The sequence below is a fragment of the Acanthopagrus latus genome, chromosome 6 (assembly GCF_904848185.1).
Source record: "Acanthopagrus latus isolate v.2019 chromosome 6, fAcaLat1.1, whole genome shotgun sequence".
NCBI classification, from domain to species: Eukaryota; Metazoa; Chordata; class Actinopteri; order Spariformes; family Sparidae; genus Acanthopagrus; species Acanthopagrus latus.
The window spans coordinates 6,132,022-6,151,999 of NC_051044.1; the positions used below are offsets into that span (position 1 = coordinate 6,132,022).

The 19,978-nt window shown below is 36.8% G+C and overlaps 5 protein-coding genes and 1 long non-coding RNA gene across 6 annotated transcripts in view; 5 read left to right on the plus strand and 1 right to left on the minus strand.

The window, feature by feature from the left end:
* The window catches only part of LOC119020781, a 47,996-nt gene that overhangs the window by 13,788 nt on the left and 14,230 nt on the right, over positions 1–19,978 (minus strand). The gene's annotated exons all lie outside the window — the stretch shown is intronic.
* LOC119020771 (transcription factor HES-2-like) lies at positions 298–4,166 on the plus strand. The gene is made up of 2 exons (XM_037100413.1): positions 298–420; positions 534–4,166. Exons 1-2 carry the CDS (start codon positions 298–300, stop codon positions 864–866), a joined length of 456 nt encoding a protein of 151 aa, XP_036956308.1. The 3' UTR covers positions 867–4,166.
* Positions 4,904–6,004, plus strand: LOC119020774 (transcription factor HES-2-like). The gene is made up of 2 exons (XM_037100415.1): positions 4,904–5,026; positions 5,140–6,004. The coding sequence occupies exons 1-2, from the start codon at positions 4,904–4,906 to the stop codon at positions 5,470–5,472; spliced, it is 456 nt and encodes a 151-aa protein (XP_036956310.1). The 3' UTR covers positions 5,473–6,004.
* Positions 8,964–11,142, plus strand: LOC119020777 (transcription factor HES-2-like). Its single transcript, XM_037100420.1, has 2 exons — positions 8,964–9,611; positions 9,725–11,142. The coding sequence occupies exons 1-2, from the start codon at positions 9,489–9,491 to the stop codon at positions 10,055–10,057; spliced, it is 456 nt and encodes a 151-aa protein (XP_036956315.1). The 5' UTR covers positions 8,964–9,488; the 3' UTR covers positions 10,058–11,142.
* On the plus strand, positions 13,749–14,529 carry LOC119020775 (transcription factor HES-2-like). The gene is made up of 2 exons (XM_037100416.1): positions 13,749–13,871; positions 13,985–14,529. Exons 1-2 carry the CDS (start codon positions 13,749–13,751, stop codon positions 14,315–14,317), a joined length of 456 nt encoding a protein of 151 aa, XP_036956311.1. The 3' UTR covers positions 14,318–14,529.
* On the plus strand, positions 17,839–19,386 carry LOC119020770 (transcription factor HES-2-like). Its single transcript, XM_037100412.1, has 2 exons — positions 17,839–17,961; positions 18,075–19,386. Exons 1-2 carry the CDS (start codon positions 17,839–17,841, stop codon positions 18,408–18,410), a joined length of 459 nt encoding a protein of 152 aa, XP_036956307.1. The 3' UTR covers positions 18,411–19,386.

Consider the following 19,978-nt stretch of genomic DNA (forward strand, 5'->3'; position numbering starts at 1 on the left):
GAGCGTGTGCTCAGTCAAAGTCATTGATCGCAGCATCAGGCAGCAGATCTGCTCTCTCTACAGGGTCACCACTTTCCCACATTCACACAGAGCTCTGTGAGTCTCTCTCCATCACCCCCCAAGTCCTCCACCTGTTCCCCTGAGATATAACTATTGTCCTCACATCAATATAACCAATCGGCGTGTGTGACCTTTTATTGTGTCACCAAGGTGTCTGATTGGTGGAGACTGTGAGAAACTCCACTCAGACCAAGACCCACACATTCATATGGAGATGTGGGACTATAAATAGGAGGGATGAAGCCAGCAGAGATCAGATTCTCTCTACAGAGACCTCTACAGCACAGAGATCCAGCCATGGCACCTACAATCACTGCAGCAATGACCAATTCTCAGGAGCATCTCACTCTGACCCACAAGGTAAATTCAAGATCCAACAACATTTAAATATTGTTAATGACAGGTTGTCTTTGTTTATGTTCACACTTGACTCCAGAATATGTTGTCTAATGACATTGTTCTTCTTTCTGCAGCTCAGAAAGCCTCTGGTGGAGAAGTTACGCAGAGAGCGAATCAACAGCAGCATCGAGCAGCTCAAGTCTCTCCTGGGTCCAGACTTCCTCAAACAGCAGCCAGACTCCAAGCTGGAGAAAGCAGACATCCTGGAGATGACAGTTTGTGTCCTGAGACGACTGCAGCAGCAGCATCAACAGCAGAGAAGACTGCTGAACCACGTCAACAAGCTGCAGTCTTCCTCTGACAACAACCTGACAGAGGCTGACTTCTCTCCTCTGAGCTCCACAGTCCACACCAGCATCACCAAAGACAAGAGTCCAGACAACAGCGCCCTCTGGAGGCCGTGGTAGACACCAACTCACTGGAGTTACTGCCACACAAACTCTCATGACCACATTGGTCAAAGATTACTGGACTGAATCCTTTGAAATTTGATGGACTTGTTCTTCTGTATGTACAGAAGGCTGTATTTTGTGTATTGAGTTTGTTCAAGATGACATTTCCTGAGGAAATGACAGCAACAATATCTTTCAAGTTGAGAAAGAGAACCTCTTGTCATGCATGTTGCATGAACAACATCTGATTGCATCAGCAATTATTATCATACCTCACTGTACTTCATGTGTTGGTAGTATATGCTATGATAACATTTGTTATCTTTTGATTCTTATTGATCACATTGATCAGAAAACTTTAACTGTCCTTTTTATGGACATATTGTCATGATGAACTTTAATCTCTGATTAATCAAAACTGATCTGCTGTCAGATCCAAATGTTTATACTTTGTTCTAAAAGTTTTGCTGGATGTCACAATTTTTCTGTGACACTTTTAATGATTCACCTCATGAAATATATTATTAAGACTAAATGCAATAATGATATCTACAAACTTTGATTAGTAATGATCATTTTGATCAAAATTCTTAATTTGTCCTTTTTACGGACATATTGTCATAATTATCTTTAATCTCTCTGATTAATCAAAACTGATCTGATGTCAGATCCAAACGTTTATACTTTTTGCTAAAAGTTTATTTTATGTCACAATTTTCCTGTGACACTTTTACGATTCACTTCACGACATGTATTGTTCATATATAATACAATGGTGATATCTTTAACCTCTCTACTGATAATGATCATTTTGGATCAAAATTCTTAATTTGTCCTTTTTGAGGACATTTTGTCATATTGGACTTTACTTCATTTTATATGATTACTGAAAAATGATCCGTTTAAGATCAATATGTTTATCTTTTGACTGTAAAAGGATTGTTAAACGTCACAATGTCACAGTTTTCATGTGACAATCTCAGTTTTACATTTTGAGAATCAACTGAATTTAATGTTAGAATGATGTGACCTGTTTAAAGGTCAGTTTTTATTATTGTATGTTTTGTTTACAAAATACAAATGTTTTAATCCACTTGAGAAAAAATCTAAAAGGACATTGAGGTCTGTGTCCTCAAATATTGAAAGTCATTTGTCTTTTATAAAGACAGCTGTTCCTTTACTCTCTCTGAGTACAGTGTGTCTTGTAGAAATCTACAAGTTGTTGTTGTGATGCATCATCACCTCTAGATGGAGCTTTCTCACTTCATGTGGCTCATTGTGCCTTGTTGAATAAACCAACACTGCAAACTGAAAATGTTGTCTCCTCATGTCATTGTGTGTCTTGCTTTATGATGCTAAAAGACATGACTTTATACAGTTACATTGTCATTTTCACTCAGCTGCTAAATGTCTATATCAGTGTTCCTACATCTCACTGACAAATCGAGATACATTTAAGCACATTTATAAATGATGTGTACATAACATACCTGTTTAAAAGAAAATCTGAGCACAGAAATGTGGTTCAGTTTTATTTTCTGATGAAGAGGGTCAAAGTGAAGTCATCAAAGAAAACTAAAACCCTTCCAATACTTAGTCAATTTAGCTGCCGCACCGTTTTAGTGCTATTAAAAGTTTCATGGTTGAGGTCTAAAATTTAGAATTTCCCCCATTAAAGATGTCAGACATTGTGGCTAATGAGATGCATAATACGACACACTTCTATTGTTCGTCCAGTGAAAGCAGTGAAAGGACAGAGTGTGGGAAACCAGAGGAAACTCACTCACAGAGCCCTGTGAGACAATAGATCCAGACCTTTGCCCTGAAGAGACAGATTAAAAGAGGACTGTGGCTGTAAAACTGAATTTTAAGAATATGTTTCACATCACATACAACATTTGAACTATTTTATGATAAAATCTCCTTTACCAATTTTACATATATTGCCATTCCCTAAAGTTTGGGTTAACACACTCGCTCAAAGTCTTTCTGTCACTCGAGTGACTTATGAAAATTGATTATTGTGTAGGATGTAAAATTAAAGATGTTTTGATGGTTTCTTTTCACTAAAATTTTAGGCCTCATTACATTTTGCATTTGACACTGGAAAAGAGAAAGGTCTGGTGTAACACTGGGCTGAAAGAAGTCAGTGTTGAGTCAAAATACATTACTAAAACCAAGTCACTGATGATGTACGCAGTGAATACAGTTTACTTTTCCAAAATACATTTTCCAAGTATTAAAATGAAAGAGGATGTTTCTCTGCTGGTCTCAATTTCTACTAATGTTACTCTACATATTTTCTTGATTGAATCTTGATGAGCTAAAAATTTCAAAAAGAAATAGAAAAAACACAATGGCCTCCAAAAGAGAGAAACTCCTCTATCAGAAGTCATATTTAGACGTAGACACGTGCCTGACTTTCTTTTAATAGGCAGCGTGTGGGAAAACTGTGGAGAACAGTGTTTAGTATGATTAGCATCCTCAACCCCACCAGCAGCAGCAGACTATTCTCTAAAGGGATTTGGCACACTTCAGGAAACAGCTGCTCCAACCTCCCATTCTCATCTACAGAGCTGAAATATTATCCAGTTACTGATACAAAGGAACAACTATGATTGGATCATCAAACTCTATGACAAGCACTGGAAACTAAAAAGTACATTTTCAAAATCAATATAGCTGGTTAGAATGTGAAAAATATCATAAAATGTGAAACTGTATAAACTTTCTGAACCAGCCAATGGTGTTCTTTCCCTCCAGATGGTTGCTGACGTCAGGCTCTGTTTCTACTACAACACACGTTCAGTATCAGTCACAAAAGCTCCATTCAAAGTCCTTTTGTTGTTCATTGACCACAGCATTCAGGGAGTCAGTGTGGGAAACTGAGACCAACTTTCTACTCACACTGACTACAAAGTACAAGTCAGAAGACAAGACAGTGGAACATCTGGACAGCAAAAAGATTCTTGTTCTCAGGGTTTAGTTGTTTTTTTCAAATGACTTTAGAATATATTTTGAAGACCACACTCTTTAAATACCTGATAGAACTGTTATTATAAAATACAGTAATGTTTTTGTTATTAAATTAAAGGAAAAAACAGACGCAAGCATTAAACAAACACTGAAACTGCATGAATGACACTTTCTGTGTTTTAGATTATACCATAATAAAACTCATTTCCATGAAAAATCTAATTCAACTGATTATCAATTTACAGGGATTGATTTGTCCTACCAAAGGCCAAAACTTCCAAATTAAGAATACATCAAAACAATGGGAAAAGAAACAGCAAAATTAGAGCTTTCAGAGAAGGGAATAATAAAATGTTTTAAATTTAAAAAGTACCTCAATGGTTATGAAAAAAGGTTAAAATTCATTTTCAGTTAATAGAAAAATGTATTAATCTAGTAATCATTGCGGCTGAACAGTTATAAATTGGTGGGCAGTATAATCAATAAAAAAGTTTACACAATTCAAAAAATGATTCAATATAAAAGAAAATAAATAAATAAAAACATAGCAAGTGACCAAAGCTGTAAATATTAAATCAAAAATGAACATATATCGTAGGTACTTATATTCTTTTTATATATGTATAAAAAAATACAAGTGCCTCAACTTTGTATTTAAGTAAAGGACCAAATGAAATGTACGTAATTACATCCAACCACTGGTAATATTTAAATAAGCAAAAAAAACGTTAACTGAAATGCAACTAACTGTCTGTCTCACACGTGTGTGATGTGATGATCAGCGTGTGCTCAGTCAAAGTCATTGATCCGAGAATCAGGCAGCAGATCTGCTCTCTCTACAGGGTCACCACTTTCCCAGATCCACACAGAGCTCTGTGAGTCTCTCTCCATCACCCCCCCAGTCCTCCACCTGTTCCCCTGAGATATAACTATTGTCCTCACATCAATATTACCATTCGACGTGTGTGACCTTTTATTTTGTCACCAAACTCTCTGATTGGCAGAGACTGTGAGAAACTCTACCCAGACCAAGACCCACACATTCATATGGAGATGTGGGACTATAAATAGGAGGGATGAAGCCAGCAGAGATCAGATTCTCTCTACAGAGACCTCTACAGCACAGAGATCCAGCCATGGCACCTACAATCACTGCAGCAATGACCAATTCTCAGGAGCATCTCACTCTGACCCACAAGGTAAATTCAAGATTCAACAACATCTCAATATCGTTAATGACAGGTTGTTTTTGTTCATGCTCACACTTGACTCCAGAATATGTTGTCTAATGACATTGTTCTTCTTTCTGCAGCTCAGAAAGCCTCTGGTGGAGAAGTTACGCAGAGAGCGAATCAACAGCAGCATCGAGCAGCTCAAGTCTCTCCTGGGTCCAGACTTCCTCAAACAGCAGCCAGACTCCAAGCTGGAGAAAGCAGACATCCTGGAGATGACAGTTTGTGTCCTGAGACGACTGCAGCAGCAGCATCAACAGCAGAGAAGACTGCTGAACCACGTCAACAAGCTGCAGTCTTCCTCTGACAACAACCTGACAGAGGCTGACTTCTCTCCTCTGAGCTCCACAGTCCACACCAGCATCACCAAAGACAAGAGTCCAGACAACAGCGCCCTCTGGAGGCCGTGGTAGACACCAACTCACTGGAGTTACTGCCACACAAACTCTCATGACCACATTGGTCAAAGATTACTGGACTGAATCCTTTGAAATTTGATGGACTTGTTCTTCTGTATGTACAGAAGGCTGTATTTTGTGTGTTTGTCTTTGTTCAAGATGACATTTCCTGAGGAAATGACAGCAACAATATCTTTCAAGTTGAGAAAGAGAACCTCTTGTCATGCATGTTGCATGAACAACATCTGATTGCATCAGCAATTATTATCATACCTCACTGTACTTCATGTGTTGGTAGTATATGCTATGATAACATTTGTTATCTTTTGATTCTTACTGATCACATTGATCAGAAAACTTTAACTGTCCTTTTATGGACATATTGTCATGATGAACTTTAATCTCTGATTAATCAAAACTGATCTGTTGTCAGATCCAAATGTTTATACTTTTTTATAAAAGTTTTGCTTAATGTCACAATTCTTTGTGACACTTTGATGATTCAAATCATGACAAGTATTGTTAAAATATAATACAATGGTGATATCTTTAACCTCTTGATTAGTAATGATCATTTTGTTCAAAACTCTTTATTTCTCCTTTTCACGGACATATTGTCATAATTATCTTTAATCTGACTGATTAATCAAAACTGATCTGTTGTCAGATCCAAATATTTATACTTTTTGCTGAAAGTTTATTTTATGTCACAATTTTCCTGTGACACTTTTATGATTCACTTCACGACATGTATTGTTCAAATATAATACAATGGTGATATCTTTAACCTCTTTGCTGATAATAATAATTTTGGATCAAAATTCTTAATTTGTCCTTTTTATGGACATCTTGTCATAATGGACTTTACTTCATTTTATATGATTACTGAAAAATGATCCATTTAAGATGAATATGTTTATCTTTTTACTGTAAAAGGTTTGTTAAATGTCACTGAATTTAATGTTAGAATGATGTGACCTGTTTGAAGGTCAGTTTTTATTATTGTATGTTTTGTTTACGAAATAATTTTAATCCATTTGGGAAAAACTCTCAAAGGACACTGAGGACTGTGTCCTCAAATATTGAAAGTCATTTGTCTTTTATAAAGACAGCTGTTCCTTTACTCTCTCTGAGTACAGTGTGTCTTGTAGAAATCTACAAGTTGTTGTTGTGATGCATCATCACCTCTAGATGGAGCTTTCTCACTCCATGTGGCTCATTGTGCCTTGTTGAATAAAAAAACACTGCAAACTGAAAATGTTGTCTCCTCATGTCATTGTGTGTCTCATTTTATGATGATAAAAGACATGACTTTATACAGTTACACTGTCATTTTCACTCAGCTGCTAAATGTCTATGTCAGTGTTCCTACATCTCACTGACAAACCGAAATACATTTAAGCACATTTATAAATGATTTGTACGTAACATACCTGTTTAAAAGAAAATCTGAGCACAGGAGTGTGGTTCAATTTTATTTTCTGATGAACTGGGTTAAAGTGAAGTCATCAAAGAAAACTAAAATCCTTCCAATACTTAGTCAATTTAGCTGCCGCACCGTTTTAGTGCTATTAAAAGTTTCATGGTTGAGGTCTAAAATTTAGAATTTCCCCCTTTAAAGATGTCAGACATTGTGGCTAATGAGATGCATAATACGACACACTTCTATTGTTCGTCCAGTGAAAGCAGTGAAAGGACAGAGTGTGGGAAACCAGAGGAAACTCACTCACAGAGCCCTGTGAGACAATAGATCCAGACCTTTGCCCTGAAGAGACAGATTAAAAGAGGACTGTGGCTGTAAAACTGAATTTTAAGAATATGTTTCACATCACATACAACATTTGAACTATTTTATGATAAAATCTCCTTTACCAATTTTACATATATTGCCATTCCCTAAAGTTTGGGTTAACAAACTCGCTCAAAGTCTTTCTGTCACTCGAGTGACTTATGAAAATTGATTATTATGTAGGATGTAAAATTAAAGATGTTTTGATGGTTTCTTTTCACTATAATTTTAGGCCTCATTACATTTTGCTTTTGACACTGGAAAAGAGAAATGTCTGGTGTAACACTGGGCTGAAAGAAGTCAGTGTTGAGTCAAAATACATTACTAAAACCAAGTCACTGATGATGTACGCAGTGAATACAGTTTACTTTTCCAAAATACATTTTCCAAGTATTAAAATGAAAGAGGATGTTTCCCTGCTGGTCTCAATTTCTCCTAATATTACTCGATATATTTTCTTGATTGAATCTTGATGAGCTAAAAATTTCAAAAAGAAATAGAAAAAACACAATGGCCTCCAAAAGAGAGAAATTCCTCTCTCAGAAGTCATATTTAGACTTAGACACGTGCCTGACTTTCTTTTAATGGGCAGCGTGTGGGAAAACTGTGGAGAACAGTGTTTAGTATGATTAGCATCCTCAACCCCACCAGCAGCAGCAGACTATTCTCTAAAGGGATTTGGCACACTTCAGGAAACAGCTGCTCCAACCTCCCACTCTCATCTACAGAGCTGAAATATTATCCAGTTACTGATACAAAGGAACAACTATGATTGGATCATCAAACTGCATGACAAGCACTGGAAACTAACAAGTACATTTACAAAATCAATATAGCTGGTTTGAATGTGAAAAATATCATATAAATTTGAAACTTTATAAACTTTCTGAACCAGCCAATGGTGTTCTTTCCCTCCAGATGGTTGCTGACGTCAGGCTCTGTTTCTACTACAACACACGTTCAGTATCAGTCACAAAAGCTCCATTCAAAGTCCTTTTGTTATTCATTGACCACAGCATTCAGGGAGTCAGTGTGGGAAACTGAGACCAACTTTCTACCCACACTGACTACAAGGCACCAGTCAGAAGACAAGACAGTGAAACATCTGGACAGCAAAAAGATTCTTGTTCTCAGGGTTTAGTTGTTTTCCCATTGGCTTTGAATTTTGAGGACCACACTCTTTAAATACCTTATAGAAATGACATTATAAAACATAAGAATGTTTTGTTTTTAAATTCAAGGGAAAAAAAACCCATGTATTCAACAAACACTGAAACTGAAGTGTTGAGACGAAATAGATGATAATTGGCATAGTACTGATAATCTAATTCACATAGGTGGATTTGTCTTACCAACAGCTCAAAATTTCAAAATCAAGAATACAGCATAAAAGAAACAGCAAAATTAGATCTTTCAGGAGTGTGAATCATATATATATATATATATATATATATATATATATATATATATATATATATATATATATATATATATATATATACATATATATCTATTTTTTTTTACTGCCTATTACTCGATTGGTTATGAAAAAAATGTCAATTAATTTTGAGTTAATAGAAAAATTGATTAATCTAGTTACCATGTTGGCTGAACAGGTATGAATTGTTGGGTAGAATAATCAATAAAAAGTAAAATTACTTCAAAGAAACAATTAAATGAAATTAAAAAAAAAAAAAGAAGAAATTAAAATTAGCGCGTGACCAAAGCTGTCAACTATAGAATTAAAAACTGCAATACACTGCAGGTACATATAATTTTCTATACATAAATACAGAAATTACAAGTGACCCGAATTTGTACTCAAGAAAAGGACCGAAGCAAATGTATGTAATTACATCCCACCACTGGTAATATTTAAGTAAGAAAAAACCCTTTAGCCAAAATGCAACTAACTGTCTGTCTCACATGAGTGTGATGTGATGATGAGCGTGTGCTCAGTCAAAGTCATTGATCCCAGCATCAGGCAGCAGATCTGCTCTCTCTACAGGGTCACCACTTTCCCAGATCCACACAGAGCTCTGTGAGTCTCTCTCCATCACCCCCCCAGTCCTCCACCTGTTCCCCTGAGATATAACTATTGTCCTGACATCAATATAACCATTCGGCGTGTGTGACCTTTTATTGTGTCACCAAGGTCTCTGATTGGCGGAGACTGTGAGAAACTCCACTCAGACCAAGACCCACACATTCATATGGAGATGTGGGACTATAAATAGGAGGGATGAAGCCAGCAGAGATCAGATTCTCTCTACAGAGACCTCTACAGCACAGAGATCCAGCCATGGCACCTACCATCACTGCAGCAATGACCAATTCTCAGGAGCATCTCACTCTGACCCACAAGGTAAATTCAAGATCCAACAACATTTAAATATTGTTAATGACAGGTTGTCTTTGTTCATGACTGCACTTGACTCCAGAATATGTTGTCTAATGACATTGTTCTTCTTTCTGCAGCTCAGAAAGCCTCTGGTGGAGAAGTTACGCAGAGAGCGAATCAACAGCAGCATCGAGCAGCTCAAGTCTCTCCTGGGTCCAGACTTCCTCAAACAGCAGCCAGACTCCAAGCTGGAGAAAGCAGACATCCTGGAGATGACAGTTTGTGTCCTGAGACGACTGCAGCAGCAGCATCAACAGCAGAGAAGACTGCTGAACCACGTCAACAAGCTGCAGTCTTCCTCTGACAACAACCTGACAGAGGCTGACTTCTCTCCTCTGAGCTCCACAGTCCACACCAGCATCACCAAAGACAAGAGTCCAGACAACAGCTCCCTCTGGAGGCCGTGGTAGACACCAACTCACTGGAGTTACTGCCACACAAACTCTCATGACCACATTGGTCAAAGATTACTGGACTGAATCCTTTGAAATTTGATGGACTTGTTCTTCTGTATGTACAGAAGGCTGTATTTTGTGTATTGAGTTTGTTCAAGATGACATTTCCTGAGGAAATGACAGCAACAATATCTTTCAAGTTGAGAAAGAGAACCTCTTGTCATGCATGTTGCATGAACAACATCTGATTGCAACAGCAATTATTATCATACCTCACTGTACTTCATGTGTTGGTAGTATATGCTATGATAACAGTTGTTATCTTTTGATTCTTACTGATCACATTGATCAGAAAACTTTAACTGTCCTTTTATGGGCATATTGTCATAATGAACTTTAATCTCTGATTAATCAAAACTGATCTGTTGTCAGATCCATATGTTTCTATTTTTTTTTATAAAAGTTTTGCTTAATGTCACAATTCTTTGTGACGCTTTGACGATTCAAATCACGACAAGTATTGTTAAAATATAATACAATGGTGATATCTTTAACCTCTTGATTAATAATGATCATTTTGATCAAAAAACTTTAACTGTCCCTTTTATGCACATATTGTCAGAATGAACTTTAATCCGTTTGATTAATCAAAACTGATCTGCTGTCAGATCCAAATGTTTATACTTTTTTCTAAAAGTTTATTTATTTTCACAATTGTCCTGTGATGCTTTTATGATTCACTTCACAACATGTATTGTTAAAATATAATACAATGGTGATATCTTTAACTTCTTGATTAATAATGATCATTTTGATCAAAGTTCTTAATTTGTCCTTTTTTTGGGACAGTTTGTCATATTGGACTTAACCTCACTTGATTATTGAAGAGTGATCCATTTTAAGATCAACATTTATCTTTTTACAAAACTAAGTTTTGTTTATTTTCACACTGTCACAGTTTTCAGTGACAATTCAAATCTTAACAATTTGAGAAAAAATAAGTGTTCATTCAGAACGATGTGATCTGTTTTAAGGTCAGTTTTTACCATTTTATGTTTTGTTCACAAAATACAAATGTTTTAATCCATTTGAGAAAATCCCTCAAAGGACAGTGAGGACTGTGTCCTCAAATATTGAAAATCGTTTGTCTTTTATAAAGACAGCTGTTCCTTTACTCACTCTGAGTACAGTGTGTCTTGTAGAAATCTACAAGTTGTTGTTGTGATGAATCATCACCTCTAGATGGAACTTTCTTACTTCATGTGGCTCATTGTGCCTTGTTGAATAAACAAACAATGCAAACTGAACTTCTTTTGTTCTCGTCTCATTGTGTATGTTAAGGTTATCCTCTTTATGATGATCAAAGACGCTTTATACATTTTTTCTTCACTTACAAAGGCCTCCATCATTATTTCTACATTTTATTGAGAAAATCAAGGTAATCTAGCATATGTAGTACTTATTTATCCATAACTTCTATGTTTACATATAAACTCAGAATCATATTTTTAAGGATTTTCAATTAAGGTGTTTGATGAAGAGTGATTATAGATGTTTTCCCTCTTTTCCCTGAATTCAAAGACACTTTTGCTGAATCATCCTTTTGGTATCAACAAAGAGGTTTAAGAGTTTTAATGTAATCATTTTAAGTTAACCATTGCCCTCTTTAAAGAGGTCCCACATTGTATCTAATGAGATACATAATATGACACACTTCTATTGTTCCCCCTGAAAGCAGTGAAAGGACAGAGTGTGGGAAACCACAGGAAACTCACTCACAGAGCCCTGTGGGACAATAGATCCAGACCTTTGCCCTGAAGAGACAGACTAAAAGGGATAGTGTCTCTTAAAAATGGAATTTGTTTTCAGTCAGGACATTTGTGTAACTGCTCCTTTAATATGAATCAGCATTAAAAATTTTCAGAAGATTGTTTTTTTGTCCAGTGACAATAAACATTTTTAGCCTTTGGTGTTTGAAAAAGTTTCTGCCGGTGACATCCTTTCAGTTCACCTTTTTGACATATCTAAACATGGGTATGTGGTAAATGTCACTTATAACACCCTATTTATCAAAATGACAATCCTGTGATTATCAGTATTTAAACATTATAACCTGAAACAGAAAATAACCTCGCATAGATCATATGTTAAGAGGGTGTCTAACAAAGAGAAATATCTTGACCACTATTCTATAACAGGTAGTTAGAGCAAACCAGAACTGTCATTGTTGGATTACTTAAGACAACGTTTAAGATTATTTTTCTCATGTAAGAAAGACAAAAACATTTGCCCAAATATGGATCAGCTTCCTGTCACGTTAAATATTAACTAAGTGGATAAAGTTGCACATATAGACGATCTGCCCATAAATTCACAGCACGACCAACTGCACTACCTCAGATTTCAGCTTTCTATTTTTATAATATTTATGACGAATCAATATCTCTAAAATGTGCACAAACACACACAAAAAAATGAAAAATCAAGAACTATTGTTAACTTAATATCTTAGTGCCCACTTCTTGACTGAAATCAGTTGCCATTGCATGTGCCAACAATGTTTTTGTGCAACAGGTGGATCAAAAATAAATCCATCAGTAGAAGGCATGTGCCAACATGCCTTTTTTCTGCTAATGGATGGAGTGTGGGAAAGCTCTAGACAACAGTAGTCAGTATGAATGACCTTCATCTCACCAGAAGCGCAGGAATTCTCCAAAGAGATCTGGCACACTTCAGGAAACAGCTGCCCCCAGGAAACCTCCCACCCTCATGTGCAGAGCTGAAATTCTGATCCAGTTGATGGTCAGTAATGAGACATGATCATGTGTCACGTGGTTAGAAACTGGAAATATTACATGCTAAAACAGTTTGGTGAAACTTAATGATTAACTTTTTCATCACAATTTCAAATTTTGAACTGTGAGAGTCAGCCAATGGCGTGCTTTCCCTCCAGATGGCTGGTGATGTCAGCCTCTGTTTCTATAACAACACACAGCCAGCATCTGTCAAGTCAAAGTCTCTTTGTGGTTCAGTGACCATACAGGGAGTCAGTGTGGGAAACTGAGCTCTACTTCTTACTCACACAGATGAGATGGCACATGCCAAAAGACTCTGCATCTGGACAGCTGCATGATTATTGTGTTGAGTTTAAGTGCTTGAACACTTAACACACATGTAACATGTATTTTTTTTATCACGGAACATTAATAAACACAAGAGAAAATCTAATTATCTTATAATATCAAATAAAAATACAAGGAGTTTTACACTTTACATTTTAGGTTTAAGCTTGAGAAAAGCATCCAACAAAAAAATCCAGACTTTTGATGTTCATGTTTTAACAGATTAAATAACGTTTACATTAACTTATGATTAAAATATATCTTCTCACATATTTGATGCAATATTCAGTGTGTGCTCAGTCAAAGTCATTGATCCCAGCATCAGGCAGCAGATCTGCTCTCTCTACAGGGTCACCACTTTCCCAGATCCACACAGAGATCTGTGAGTCTCTCTCCATCACCCCCCCCAGTCCTCCACCTGTTCCCCTGAGATCTAACTATTGTCCTCACATCAATATAACCATTCGACGTGTGTGACCTTTTATTTTGTCACCAAACTCTCTGATTGGCAGAGACTGTGAGAAACTCTACCCAGACCAAGACCCACACATTCATATGGAGATGTGGGACTATAAATAGGAGGGATGAAGCCAGCAGAGATCAGATTCTCTCTACAGAGACCTCTACAGCACAGAGATCCAGCCATGGCACCTACAATCACTGCAGCAATGACCAATTCTCAGGAGCATCTCACTCTGACCCACAAGGTAAATTCAAGATCCAACAACATTTAAATATTGTTAATGACAGGTTGTCTTTGTCCATAATCACACTTGACTCCAGAATATGTTGTCTAATGACACTGTTCTTCTTTCTGCAGCTCAGAAAGCCTCTGGTGGAGAAGTTACGCAGAGAGCGAATCAACAGCAGCATCGAGCAGCTCAAGTCTCTCCTGGGTCCAGACTTCCTCAAACAGCAGCCAGACTCCAAGCTAGAGAAAGCAGACATCCTGGAGATGACAGTTTGTGTCCTGAGACGACTGCAGCAGCAGCATCAACAGCAGAGAAGACTGTTGAACCACGTCAACAAGCTGCAGTCTTCCTCTGACAACAACCTGACAGAGGCTGACTTCTCTCCTCTGAGCTCCACAGTCCACACCAGCATCACCAAAGACAAGAGTCCAGACAACAGCGCCCTCTGGAGGCCGTGGTAGACACCAACTCACTGGAGTTACTGCCACACAAACTCTCATGACCACATTGGTCAAAGATTACTGGACTGAATCCTTTGAAATTTGATGGACTTGTTCTTCTGTATGTACAGAAGGCTGTATTTTGTGTATTGAGTTTGTTCAAGATGACATTTCCTGAGGAAATGACAGCAACAATATCTTTCAAGTTGAGAAAGAGAACCTCTTGTCATGCATGTTGCATGAATAACATTTGATTGCATCAGCAATTATTATCATACCTCACTGTACTTCATGTGTTGGTAGTATATGCTATGATAACAGTTGTTATCTTTTGATTCTTACTGATCACATTGATCAGAAAACTTTAACTGTCCTTTTATGGATGTATTGTCATAATGAACTTTAATCTCTGATTAATCAAAACTGATCTGTTGTCAGATCCAAATGTTTACACTTTTTTATAAAAGTTTTGCTTAATGTCACAAATCTTTGTGACGCTTTGACGATTCAAATCACGACAAGTATTGTTAAAATATAATACAATGGTGATATCTTTAATCTCTTGATTAGTAATGATCATTTTGATCAAAACTCTTAATTTGTCCTTTTTATGGACATTTTGTCGTATTGGACTTTACCTCATGTGATTATTGAAAAATGATCTGTTTAAAGAGCAATATGTTTATCTTTTTAGTGTAAAAAATTATGATAGTGAGGACTGTCTTCATTGTCATATTTGATTTTCCCTCACTTTATTTGATCATTAAAGAATGATCAGTTTTAAGATAAATATGTTTATCTTTTTCCTGTAAAAGTTTTGTTTACTGTCGCAGTTTTCAGTGACAATTTACATTTTAAAAATTGAAAAAAAAATATTTAGTGTTCATTCAGAATGATGTGATCTGTTGTAAGGTCAGTTACTAATTCATGTTTTGTTTACAAACTACAAATGTTTTAATCCATTTGAGAAAATCTCTCAAAGGACAGTGAGGACTGTGTCCTCAAATATTGAGAATCATTTGTCTTTTATGAAGACAGCTGTTCCTTTACTCTCTCTGAGTACAGTGTGTCTTGTAGAAATCTACAAGTTGTTGTGATGTATCATCACCTCTAGAAGACGCTTTCTCTTGTTGAATAAACAAACAATGCAAGCAGAAATTTTTTTGTTCTCATGTCATTGTGTGTCATGGTTACCCTCTTTATGATGATGAAATGTGCATGCATTTTTCATTTTCACTTCAATGATATAGACCTCCATCATTGTTCCCCTCTGTGTTTAACAAAACCAAGGTAAAATCTAACATCTTTGAACCATAACTTTTAATTGATGAAATTATCGGAAATTTGTGATCAAGGTGTTTGAAGCAAAGGGATTATCAATGTTATGTCACTGTTCTTATCGAGTGAGTTGATTCATCAAACTAAACGAGAAAAAAAAACAATTCAATGACAATTTTGCTGACACATTATTTTGGCTACAACTCTGAAGTTCAGGTGTTTAGATGCAGAAAGTTGAAAGTTAACCATTTACATCTTCAAAGAGGTCAGGCATTGTATCTAGTGACATGTATAATACGACACACTTCTATTGTTCCTCCAATGAAAGGACAGAGTGTGGGAAACCAGAGGAAACTCACTCACAGAGCCCTGTGGGACAATAGATCCAGACCTTTGCCCTGCAGAGACAGATTAAAAGAAGAGCCTGGCTCTTAAAGATGGAATTTGATTTCAGTCTGTCAAAGGACCTTTTTTTTTATCCAATATGAATCAGCAGTTACATTTTTTAGAAGACTATTTTTGTATTGAGTTTTGTATTGAGCCTTTGGTGTTTGAAAAAGTTCCTGTCAGTAATATAATTTCAGATCACCGTTTCAAAATACCTAAACATGACAATGTGGGAAATGTCAATTGATGCAGTGGTTGCCAGAACTACAACCTCATCGTATTCATTTGTTTTACAGTTATCACTTGAAACAGAACACTACCTCACATAGTTTGCATGCCAAGAAGATGTTTGATAAAGAGAAATATCTTGACCACTAAACTATAAGGAATATTTGGAGCAAACCAGAACTGACACTGCTGGACAATTTAAAACCATTTTTAAGATTAGCAAATAAAGTAAATATTTTCACATCTGTGTATCCAACAGCTACTTCCTGTTATATTAAAATTAACTATTACCTGAGTAGAAAAAAAACATATTTAGATGATCTGCTTGGTTGTTCGTGCCCCAAAACCTTGCATAAAATCTTATTTCACAATCTAACAATATAAATAAATTAACTATGTATCGAAAATTTGGAAGGAGAAATATACATGTTGGACTAAAAGTTAATAGCTGTAATTTTATGTAATTTTAATGTTTTGCCTTAAATAATTTTATATGAGGGGGACCCCAAATTCTGTGATAACCAGGAGGAGCCTCAAAATGTCCATCAGTAGAAGGCATGCGCCAACATACCTATTTTCTGCTAATGGACAGAGTGTGGGAAAGCTCTAGACAACAGTAGTCAGTGTGAATGACATTCAACTCATCAGCAGCACAGGAATTCTCCAAAGAGATCTGGCACACTTCAGGAAACAGCTGCCCACTAGGAGACCTCCCACCCTCATGTGCAGAGCTGAAATTCTGATCCAGTTGAGGGTTAGTAATGTCACATGATCATGACTGGAGGTTTAAAGTATGTCATGATGGTGGAACAGTGGAAATATAGGACATTAAAACATTTTTTTTTCACAGAAATTTCTAATTTTACAAACTGTGAAAGTGAGCCAATGGCGTGCTTTCCCTCCAGATGGCTGGTGATGTCAGCCTCTGTTTCTATAACAACACACGGCCAGCATCTGTCACTTAAGTCTCTGTGGTTCATTGACCATACAGGGAGTCAGTGTGGGAAACTGAGCTCTACTTGTTACTCACACCGACGAGAAGGCACGTGTCAAAAGACTCTGCATCTGGACAGCTGCATGCTTATTGTGTAGAGTTGTTTATAAAACTGGTCTCTAACAGCTTATAATACTGTTTTAAAAAGTTGTGTATTTGTGATCATGCATGACATTAGATACTTTGACCAGTTTAAAAATATAATGGCAACGTCTCAATATAAACAATTAAAATAAACAGATTGACATGACAATTCTTGGCTCCAATAAGCCCTTGACCAGAAAAACACATACTTTTGATATTTCTTTAATCATAACATGACACCATCAATGTTATTCTCCCATGTGTGTGATGGGATGATGAGCTCGTGCTCAGTCAAAGTCATTGATCCCAGCATCAGGCAGCAGATCTGCTCTCTTTATAGGGACACCACTTTCCCACATTCACACAGAGCTTTGAGCCTCTGTCCATCAACCCCCAGTCCTCCACCTGTTCCACTGAAATCTGACCATTGTCCCTCAGGCATTAACAGCATTCAGCGTGTGTAATCCTTTGTTGTGTCATCAGGCTCTCTGATTGGCTGAGACTGTGAGAAACTCCACTTAGACCAAGACCCACACATTCATATGGAGATGTGGGACTATAAATAGGAGGGATGAAGCCAGCAGAGATCAGATTCTCTCTACAGAGACCTCTACAGCACAGAGATCCAGCCATGGCACCTACAATCACTGCAGCAATGACCAATTCTCAGGAGCATCTCACTCTGACCCACAAGGTAAATTCAAGATTCAACAACATCTCAGTATTGTTAGTAACAGGTTGTCGTTGTCCATGATCACACTTGATTCCAGAATATGTTGTCTAATGACACTGTTCTTCTTTCTGCAGCTCAGAAAGCCTCTGGTGGAGAAGTTACGCAGAGAGCGAATCAACAGCAGCATCGAGCAGCTCAAGTCTCTCCTGGGTCCAGACTTCCTCAAACAGCAGCCAGACTCCAAGCTGGAGAAAGCAGACATCCTGGAGATGACAGTTTGTGTCCTGAGACGACTGCAGCAGCAGCAGCATCAACAGCAGAGAAGACTGCTGAACCACGTCAACAAGCTGCAGTCTTCCTCTGACAACAACCTGACAGAGGCTGACTTCTCTCCTCTGAGCTCCACAGTCCACACCAGCATCACCAAAGACAAGAGTCCAGACAACAGCGCCCTCTGGAGGCCGTGGTAGACACCAACTCACTGGAGTTACTGCCACACAAACTCTCATGACCACATTGGTCAAAGATTACTGGACTGAATCCTTTGAAATTTGATGGACTTGTTCTTCTGTATGTACAGAAGGCTGTATTTTGTGTATTGAGTTTGTTCAAGATGACATTTCCTGAGGAAATGACAGCAACAATATCTTTCAAGTTGAGAAAGAGAACCTCTTGTCATGCATGTTGCATGAACAACATCTGATTGCATCAGCAATTATTATCATACCTCACTGTACTTCATGTGTTGGTAGTATATGCTATGATAACATTTGTTATCTTTTGATTGTTATTGATCATTTTGATCAGAAAACTTTAACGGCCCTGTTTATGGAAATATTGCCATAATGAATTTTTAATCTTTAATCTTTGTGATTAATCAAAACTGATCTGTTGTCAGATCCAAATGTTTATACTTGTTGCGAAAAGTTTTGCTTCACGTCACAGTTTTCCAGTGACACTTTTATGATTCACCTTATGACAGGTATCATCAAAATATAATACGATGGTGATATCTTTCACGTCTTTATGAGTAATGATCATTTTGATCAAAATTCTTAATAATTGTCTTTTTACTGTTAAAGTTTTGATTACTGTCACAGTTTTCAGTGACAATTCAAATCTTAACAATTTGAGAAAAAATAAGTGTTCATTCAGAACGATGTGATCTGTTTTAAGGTCAGTTTTTACCATTTTATGTTTTGTTCGCAAAATACAAATGTTTTAATCCATTTGAGAAAATCTCTCAAAGGACAGTGAGGACTGTGTCCTCAAATATTGAAAATCGTTTGTCTTTTATAAAGACAGCTGTTCCTTTACTCTCTCTGAGTACAGTGTGTCTTGTAGAAATCTACAAGTTGTTGTGATGTATCATCACCTCTAGATGGAGCTTTGTCACTTCATGTGGATCATTATGCCTTGTTGAATAAACAAACACTGCAAACTGAACTTCTTTTGTTCTCGTCTCATTGTGTATGTTATGGTTGTTCACTTCATGAAGATGAAAAGAGACTTTATAAATGTTGTCTTCACTGACAGAGGCCTCCATCATCGTTGCTACCAATTCAGCACATACAGAAAACATTTACTCATAACATAACTGTGTAGCGTAAAACTAAGAATCATACATTTTCAGTGATTTCAACTTCAGTTAAGTAATATGATATAAATTTTTACCTTTAAACAACAGCTTCAAAATAATTTTAATGGTAGAGTTTCTTGTAATAGTATGAATAATTTCTCTGTCCCATCCAATCCAGCACCCTATCTCTTGTTTCTGCACCAGGTCACTTCAGTGATAGGGTAGTATCACAGCATCACATACATGTTATCTTCAAGATACACATAACATTGTTATGACGTAATGAGTTTTGCTTGTAGTTAGCACCTATATAACATCTAAAAAACTGTTACAGACCTGCGATTTGTATTAGAGACAGTGGTGTTGCACTCAGAACTGGTTTAACTCTCAATTTTCATGTGTTTTAAGTTAAAAATCTAGAGGTCAAATTTTTCCTCTTTAAAGAAGTCCCACATTGTA